We start from the raw sequence: 9493 nt of genomic DNA, 5'->3' as shown, positions 1-9493 counted from the left end.
GCTGTAAGGATTTTGTGTTTTTTTTTTTTTCAATTTGTTATCAGTTTGCATTGGATTTGGGTTATAAAATAGAAGGCAACTTAGCATTCCATGAGGAAGCTCAGCCTTTAGAACCTTCTCTCCAAGTTCAACCTCCTCCCCACTCCCATCTTCAGCAACCAAACTCTCTATTGTACTCTAAATCGTTTTTAGTATTCCATTCAAAGTTCATATTAGGCCTAACTACACAATATGAAGTTTAGATTACATAATATAAGGTAGTTTACATTTCTTACCACTCCTCTCAAAATTCAAATATGTAAATTACAAGTTAAATAATGTCTAAAAATGTTAATTCCATACCTTAGGCTTGGGTTTGTATAGATTTAAAAGAAACATAATATATTTTTATATTATGTTTTATCCAAATGCAAGTCCAATAATTAAACTTTATATCCACGAATGTAGGATTAATGTAAAACCATATAAAATTGCTCAATATAAGCAATTTGCACCATGCGATTGAACATGAAAGCATAAAATCATATTTTATCATTAAAAGCTTATAATGATTTTGGCATCCTTTTTTTTAAAAAATAACTATTAAAATAAGAAAATACTTATGGTAAAAACAATAGAACAACTAGAAATTCCTTCTTATGAGACTAACATCCACAGAAAAATAGTCGCTATAATGGAAAGCTTATTAGTATTATCTTTTCATTGCAAAATATCCATGACAAGATATATATTATATAAACGCGAATAACATTGAACTTTTTTTAAGTTTATCAAAAAGATGCATGCTCATAAAATTTTCAAAAATTCTATTAGACTTCCTAAACGCTTGACTAAAGGACAGCTCACTGTCAAGTCATCTGTTGTGACCTCTCCTTCAATTTACCATAATGATATAAATCTCTCCTAACCTTCTAAAAATTCAACAAACACCATTCACAATTGATTTTAGGAATAGTAGTAGCCGCTACGTTATGCACTAAAAAAGGAAAAGAAGAATCAATTGACCATTTTGCCATTTATGCCCATGACATAGTTATGGATATGGAGAGCACCCATTTAAGTGTTTATAGAATGTTATGGTTCTCCCTCCCTCCAGCTTGAACCTCTTTAAGCTCTAGGATATGAAAATCTGCCAAAGCTTCTCTTGTTCTTTCTGCGCATTTGTTCAAAAAACTATGAAACATCTAAAAATGTCAACTTATTACACTCAGAATTATAGATATCTTAGAGAGATTAACCAAAGTCGTGGCCGTCATCTCTTTGCTCCGCTACAGCTAATTACTTTTCATTATTGAATAATTGTATTTGCAGGTTGAAAGTACTGGTTCAAATTGTTGCTGGTCAAAACAAACATGTTCATAAAGAATTATCCATAGGCTTCACATCCTTGACATGGAATAGTCCATCACACCTACAAGAAAATCTGTAGCAGCAAAATAATTTAAAAAAAAAAAAAGCAACAGATGAATTCGTAAGAATGGTGTGAAAATGATCATAGGAACAGAAGCATGCTTGGAGTGCTAAACAAAGTAGAAAAAAACTAACCAGCATCTTCTTTGGTGAAGCAGAGGGGTGGTGTGATTCTGATTACGTTCTGATGAAATCCACCTTTTCCTACTAGCACTCCCTTATCTAAAACACAGTGTTGCTTAATTAGCAGGAAATGAAGATAAATCCCTCTTTACACAGTGTTGCTTAATTAGTAGGAAATGATCATGAATCCCTCTTTTGCCTTTTCCTTTTTCGGGTGGGAAAAGGCAGTGGAAGGAAAGGGAGAGTGTACCTTTCATCAGTTCTACAATTTGCAAAGTTTCAGTCCTAGCTGGTGTTTTGAGCTCTCTATCAGTTACAAGTTCAACTCCAAGCATCAAGCCTCTTCCCCTCACATCTCCAATTACTGAGAAACCAAATTTGAGTTATTACAAATTCAACAAGTGAGAATAAGACATCTTTGAATTTTCTTCATTTGCATTGGGGCGAATACTGTTCAGGCAATTCAAACTCATTTTACTATCATTTTACATGTGATGACTTCAATCTTTCAGGCAGAGGATTTGGCATTTTCAAAGGGATAAGAAGCATACTTCGCTGTTTTTCCTTGAGTGAAGTGAGTCGTTCTTTTAGATATGATCCCACAACATGCGCATTATCCTGAAGCTTTTCTTCCTCAATTACTCTCAGAACAGCTAGGCCAGCAGCAGCACAAACCAGATTGCCTCCAAAGGTATTAAAAATAAACTGATGAGAGAAAGCCTTTGCTATCTCAGGGGTTGTTATGACTGCACCCAATGGAAGGCCATTTGCAATGCCCTGGTGAAGCCCAAAACTATCATTAATACAGTCCCCAGCATGGAAAGCAGGAAAACCTGTTCCACTGCTCATAAAATGTATCTTCAAGAAAAAGAAATAAATTTCATTAACTTGCAGGTGGTTTTCCACAAAATCTTTTCCTTACCACACAAAATCCAGAAGTTATTTCAACCCTAAACAGGGATCATTGCACTTGTTTGTAAAATTCAGTAGCAGCCCATTGGCTTGTGGGAGAATGCATTTTGAAGAAGCAAGGAGCAATCTCACTCCCTGAGAATTTCAGATATTTTATGAACGGGGTCGGATAAAGTTTGGAATTCCCCAAGTGTAAGCAACTCTTCCCTTGAAGTTTTTACATTGTCGTTTATCAAATGTTTGGATCAATATATAAGTTCATAAATGTTTCATAAGCCCCGATCTACCTCAAAACATTTCATGGAGGCACACTGTTTCTTAAGCTTCGCATAGGAAGGAGCATCTCAAGCTGACATATTTAATGCTAAAAGTACTCACCTTTGCTAATGTCACGATATCTGGCAAGACACCATGGGCCTCAAAACCCCAGAAATGACTGCCTGTACGACCAAACCCACACTGAACTTCGTCAGCTATACAAAGACCTCCCACTTTTCTTATGATGTTATACACTGTTGACAAGTAACCTGGAGCCAACTCCAATGCTCCACCTAGCCCCTGTCAAGCATGCAGCTTCCACTTAGATGTAGGAGGAAAAAGTGCAATTCCTGATAGGGCAAAGAATATGTAAAAGATTCAGGTGTATGTAGATGCAGCTGATATGCTACCTGTATGGCTTCCCCAATAAATCCAGCTACCCGGCCACAAGTTCCATAGTCAATGATATCTTGGACATCTTTAGCATATTTAACACCATCAGAACCAAAGATGCCTCGATATTGATCTGGATTCATGGCATGGTGAACCCCGACCTGTGCAGCAGCAGGTCAAGTAAACTTTCAGCAAAGTAAGAGGAGAAGAGGGACAGTTTCTGATTTGGGCAATGGAGATTTGATGTTTAATGAAGCAATTCTTGTTTGGCGATAAAAACAGGAGGAAATTTGAGTACTCACAGCATTGGTTTGATTAGATATCATAGTCAACTTTGGTAGTTTCTACTTGATCAGAAATTGAGAATGTAGAACTCAGTGATAAGGATTATATGTATATATATGGTCCAAAAATGTAAAATACTAACAAGATCAACAGCGGAATCAGATGAATTATTTGCCACTAGTATTAAATTAATCCATCTTGCACAGTGAGAGAAAGTGAGTCAATTGTCCAAGTGCCATAAGATATTTGCGAATTGCACAATCACTCAAAACCCAAGACTACGTAATAAAAACACTAAAGCAGGATTTGAAAACTATGGACCTTCATAGACTGTTTGAAGGGACGAAAAATGAATTATTTTGGGGCGATTTGAAAAGAATAACACCTGCGGAACATTTAACTTGTAAGTAGATTGAGCAGTGAGACCCATTGTGCCCAGTGCAGTCCCATGGTAGCCATTCCTAAGTGAAATAATATCATGGCAACCGGTATACATGCGAGCAATCATCATAGCCACTTCATTTGCTTCCGTCCCCGAATTTGTAAAGAAAACAACCTAATGAAACAAAATTTAACTCATTCAATTTTTATTTTTTTTAAAAGGTCAAAATTAACAACATAGAAGCAGGGATCATGCACAAAAGGTTCAAGAATGATTAATCACCTTGAGGTCACCGGGAAACTTGGATGCAAGTGCCTCAGCGAAGTCAGTAATGTTGTGGTTCAAATACAACACAGTGGTATGCTGCAAATGCATTGCTTGATCAACAATGGCTTCCACTACTTTCGGGTGACTGTGCCCACAACTTACAGTGGCAATGCCTCCGAATGCATCCAGATACCGACGACCATTTTCGTCGAACACGTATTGCATTTTCCCATCTACCAAGTTTATCTAAACAAGCATAAATAATCTAATTTAATTAAACAACAAAAGTTCATACGATGCATAACAATCGACGGTACTTTATCACTACGAATTCCCTGTTCAGTAAACCTTAATTAGTTTATTGAGAGAGAGAGAGAGAGAGAGAGAGAGAGAGAGAGAGAGAGATCATAAAAGGGAGAAATGAGTTACTGGATTAGCGTAGAGAGGGGGAGCCGAGGAGCTGAGGAAATCTTTGCGCTTCTTGAGGATCTCAGAGGCGGAGGGTCCTGTGTAGGGAGGTGGGGTGTAGTCGAACGGGGGCATTTCGGGAACATCCACGATTTTCCCATTTGAGGCCATTTCTGTGCGACGCATCTGTCCCATACTCCTGTTGCGAGGAGGTTGAAGATGAATGAATGGAGGGTTGAAGACGACGGCACTTAAAATCTCTTAGCTGATTGGTTTTAAATCTCTTAGCTGATTCGTTTTGATCAATCAATGGCCAAGGAAAAAAACACTGAGTGCGCTTCGTACTTAGTTTTCTTCTATTTGCTTCATTTATGTGGCCAAACTTTTCTTCAAAAAGATCAAAGATTAAGAAAACAGCACTGAAATAAAAATAAAAAAACTAAGAAACAACAAAGAATAGCTGTGCAGCCCTGCCCTCGCGAAGTTCAAAGGTCTCCACTATATGCCAGACGCCATTCGGGTCCCGAACTCCGGCTCTTCGCGGGCTAGTGGCAGTCATGGTTGTTGGTGTATTTTAATATTATAACTTTATTTATTATCTTAGAAAAGGAGCAAGGATTTAGGATTAGGTTAGGTATCTACCTTTAATAATGCGATTGATTCATACATTTCATAAATATATTAGATTATTTATATCAATATACTTGAATCTATGTTTGTATCTATTTAATATATACACATCTTATTTATTAAGTATATGGATAATGAAGAGTCATTTTATGCCTGTAAATAGACCATTGAGATGTTAACACAATACACCAATCTCTTCTCTTCATTCTCATCATATAATCGTTCTTTTCTATTTTAAAGAGTTTGACAATCAAAGAAAGGTATTTTTAGTGGAGCTTTAGAATCCTCCGTTTGTGCAGAATTAGAGAGAGTCATACGATTCAGATCGAGTGTATCCTAGGGGAGACAAGTATTGAAGAGTTCTGTTGCACCAGTTTTTGTGTTAAGTCAAAAAATCAGAGAGGGCTTGAATCTCCTTAAAGAGAGTAAGATATATGTACCTCGACCTATTTATGAATCGTGTTTATATTTATATTTTTATTTGTGTTTAAGTTTAATATATTTTGTTTTAATTTTATTAAATTTCCTAACAATTTTAAGGAGATTCAATATATGGAGCCTACAGTTAAGAAACCAAGTGAAAAATGTTGGAGATCTCAACAAACCTTTTCGGTTTAAAGGAGCCCACTTCAAGAGATGGAAGGAGGAAAGTCAAATTGCCTTACAAGATGCAATTCTACAAGAAAATAGTAATACCAATAATGGTAATATTACAAAGGTTAATTTAATTGCTTTCAAACACAATACTTTGCCTAAAGGTCTTTTCCTTAACAACCCTCAATTAAAGCCTAAGAGGAGAAACATGAAAAATAACAGTAGACCTCACAAAATGAGTAGGGGCAACTCTAATCAAAAGAATTTGAACCAAAGATCCCCTTAGATGCAAAACAACAATGTTTGTTATGTAATTGGGCATATTGCTCGAATTTGTAAATTTCAAAAATGTGGGTTCATTCCTCAATCTAATATAGTTGAGGAACCATTTGTGGTCATACTTACTGATATAAATATTGTCTACAATATTGTGGGGTGGTAAGCGACTTAAGTGCTAATAAGCATATATGTAATGATAAATCTTGGTTCAAGGTGTACACTCCTTTTGACGAATCCAAAATTATTATACTTGGAGATTCGCATGTTATTATTAACCTCTGTATGGATGACTTGCTCATTTTTTGTTCAAATTTGCATGTCATAAATAAAACAAAAACTATGCTCAAAAACATATTGAGATGAATGATTTAAGTGAGGCTAATGTTATTTTAAGCATGAAAATTACAAGATCGTGCGATGGTATGTTTCTTAATCAGCCGCATTACATTGAAATTTTTTTGAATAAATATGACTATAATAATTGCAAACATGTTACTACTCCTTTTGATTCAAGTAATTACTTATTTCCTGTAAAGAATGAAAATAGAGTGGTTATTGGTAGCCTGAGATATGCAACTGATTTAACTAGACTTAACATTGCATTTGCAGTAGGGATACTTAGTAGATTTTAGAGCAAGCTGATTAGAGAACATTGGAATGCTTTTGAACTTTTAATGAAATATTTAGTTGGACAAAAAATTATGTCTTGTTTTTTATTAAGTGATGTACTTGAAGGATTTTGTGATGCTGATCGGAATACTTTGTCAAGTGATTCTTTCTCTATCACCGGTTAAATTTTTACTTTAGGTGGTGTTGTTATTTGCTGGAAATATGGAAAAAAAAAATATTGCTAACTCAACTATGGAAGCTGAGCTTATTGCTTTAGCATTAGCTAATGAAGAAGTGAATTGGTTGAGAGAAATATTGTATGAAATTCCATTTTGGGAAAAACCAATACTACCTATCATAATTATTTGTGATAGTACTACTACAACTGGTAGAGTGAATAATCGTTAGTATAATGATAAATCTAGACCCATAAGAAGAAAACACAGTACTGTGAGATCATATTTGAGTAATGCCTTAATTAATGTGAGTTATACAAAATCTTCTGAAAATCTTGTAGATCCATTAACTAAGACTTTAGCAAGAGAAAGGATCTAGAATACATCGAGGGGGATGGGATTAAAGCCCATAAAATCATGAACCATGTATAAGGATACTCAACCCAAGGACCATAGATCTTGTAATAGGATTCAATGGGAAGAACGAATCATATGGTGGTTGTAAGAAATGCACTATTATTTTTGAACTCATCCCTATGGTGTAAGCGTATTTATCTTGTAACAGAGGCGATTGAGTTTTTAAAACTCTTAATGATAATTTGTATCTCTTATGAATAGGGTGTTAGAGTTACGGGAGCACCCTTGACATATTTCACCTATGTGATCATGAGAGTGGGGCTGCTCTATATAAGAATTGGGTTTGTTCTCAAATATGCTCATGAAACCGAGATTAGCACAAGGCTGAAATGTGCTGGCTAGTAAAGCATGTGTTAACAACTAAATGATTATGTGTGAGCAGTAATACTTTATTTCCATTAAGCAGTCATAGTTCAAGTCTGAGACCACTACTGACTCTAGAGTAAAGATTATTGTTCTCTAAGTGAAGGTTCAATGCAAAGTACACCTTCATTATGCATAATTATTCATTTTGATTGTTAAACTCTCTACGTGCATGGTACATACATAAAATTAAAATGAAGGGGCAATTATTGGTGTATTTTTAATATTATTATTTTATTTATTGTTTTGGAAAAAAGCAAGTATCCTGGATTGGGTTATGTATCTACATTTAATTATGTGATTCATTCATGTATTTCATAAATGCATAAGATTAATTATTTGAATGTACCATGAATCTAAGTTTGTATCTAGTCAATATATACACATCTTATTTGTTAAGTACATGGAGAATGAAGGGTCATTTTGTGCTTATAAATAGACCCTTGAGGCATTAACACAACACGTCAATCTCTTCTCTTCATTCTCATCATATCATCCTTCTTTTTGTATCTAAAGAGTTTGAAAAGCAAAGGAAGGTGCTTTTAGTGGAGCTTTGGACTCTTTCGTTTGTGCGGAATTGGAGAGAGTCATACGATTCAAATCAAGTTATTGTATCCTAGAAGAGACAAGTCTTAAGGAATTTTGTTGCACCAGTTCATGGGTTAAACCAAAAAACCACAGAGACCAAGATATGCATGCCTCAGCCTATTTGTGAATCGTGTTTATATTTGTATTTTTATTTATGATTAATTTTAATTTTTTTTTATTTTATTAAATTTCCTAACAATAGTCACTAGTAGCATCTTTGGTTTGTAAAATTCAATAGAATAAAAAAGCAATGAAACAAAAAATAAAACTTTAGATGAAAAAAAAAATGATCAAATGAAATGATACATTTTATTTTGTTTTTTTCAATATCATTTTATTCTTACATATCAAACTTATTGTATGAAAAATATTTAGGGTTGTGATATGGGTGACATCATGAGTTCACTAAGTAGCATGAGAAAAGGAGAAGAAAGGTTGTGGGTTGTATGCATTTTCCTATGTGATGCTGCCATATGAGCCTGTGATGCAAAGCACTACTAATAAAATATATACATTATATTTTTCCACCACATGATGAATCTAATTTGTATCCTATTTTTTTTATTTGTCATGTCAACATATGACAATCATGGACCGGTAATGAGCAATATGACTTATTCAATTATTTTCAATTGAAAAATATATCACACTCTACAATTTCTCTTTCATTCTTTTCTTAAAAAAGAAAAATACTGAGTTCTCTTGAAATTTATCAAAAATAATATTAACTGTTTAACATGAGGTCATCTCTTGTTGTTGACCTTATGGGTCATATCCCTGTTTTGATTATGGCAAATACTCTGCTAATTAATATCCATCAAGTTTTTGTGCAGGTTAATATTAGTAAGATCACTTGATGGCTGAGAAGACTTAAAGTCTAAAGACCCAGAAGACTTACTCTTGTTGTAATTTATTTTATACTCATTCGGGTTTGTAATAGTAACTTAGGAAAAGGTCTGTAATAATCACTACATGCATGATAGGGATGAATGCTCAAGATCATAGATTGACCTTAGGGATCACCCTTTAGTCGACCATCGCCAGATTTTTTTTGTAGACCTCAAAGACCTTAGAAAGACCTTAGGTCCTTGCACAAACACATAAGATAGTCTCCAATATCACTTATATTATCAAGGGAAATAATTGAAGTGAATAAGACATAAATGGCCCAATTTGTGAGGTTTCAGGCGACCAAACCTCTGAAGTTTAAAACACCTCGGGCGACTGAACCTTTGACTAGTCAGAATATTGATTTGGTTCGGGTGGTTGAACCTAAATGAACGTAGTGTCCATGGGCGACCGAAATATTATCATGACTTTTCCCACCAACTCGGCAGCCCGAACTTTAATGTTCAAATATCCCTCGGGCTACCAAATATGCAGGTTCGGCAAACCGAAC

At 34.8% G+C, this 9493-nt stretch overlaps 1 protein-coding gene across 1 annotated transcript; it reads right to left on the bottom strand.

Annotated features, from left to right (window-relative positions):
* Positions 1 to 984: 984 nt before the first annotated feature.
* LOC131162525 (alanine--glyoxylate aminotransferase 2 homolog 3, mitochondrial-like) lies at positions 985 to 5007 on the bottom strand. Its single transcript, XM_058119114.1, has 9 exons — positions 4460 to 5007; positions 4046 to 4276; positions 3767 to 3937; positions 3114 to 3257; positions 2824 to 3003; positions 2085 to 2310; positions 1784 to 1897; positions 1546 to 1632; positions 985 to 1423 (listed from the first exon to the last, which is right to left on the bottom strand). Exons 1-9 carry the CDS (start codon positions 4631 to 4633, stop codon positions 1380 to 1382), a joined length of 1371 nt encoding a protein of 456 aa, XP_057975097.1. The 5' UTR covers positions 4634 to 5007; the 3' UTR covers positions 985 to 1379.
* Positions 5008 to 9493: the final 4486 nt, after the last annotated feature.

The sequence above is a fragment of the Malania oleifera genome, chromosome 1 (assembly GCF_029873635.1).
Source record: "Malania oleifera isolate guangnan ecotype guangnan chromosome 1, ASM2987363v1, whole genome shotgun sequence".
Classification (NCBI taxonomy): domain Eukaryota; kingdom Viridiplantae; phylum Streptophyta; class Magnoliopsida; order Santalales; family Ximeniaceae; genus Malania; species Malania oleifera.
The sequence above is the reverse complement of the archived record's forward strand: the minus strand, read 5'-3'. Positions and strand labels throughout refer to the sequence as shown.

Bases quoted from the DNA above. Each gene is read 5' to 3' on its own strand.
- LOC131162525 (XM_058119114.1), bottom strand. From the start codon at position 4,633: ATGGGACAGATGCGTCGCACAGAAATGGCCTCAAATGGGAAAATCGTG. The intron at 2,311-2,823 runs GTGAGTACTTTT...GGGCTTCACCAG, and splicing joins ATATCGTGACATTAGCAAAG to GGCATTGCAAATGGCCTTCC. The intron at 1,898-2,084 runs GTATGCTTCTTA...TTGGTTTCTCAG, and splicing joins ACTCAAGGAAAAACAGCGAA to TAATTGGAGATGTGAGGGGA.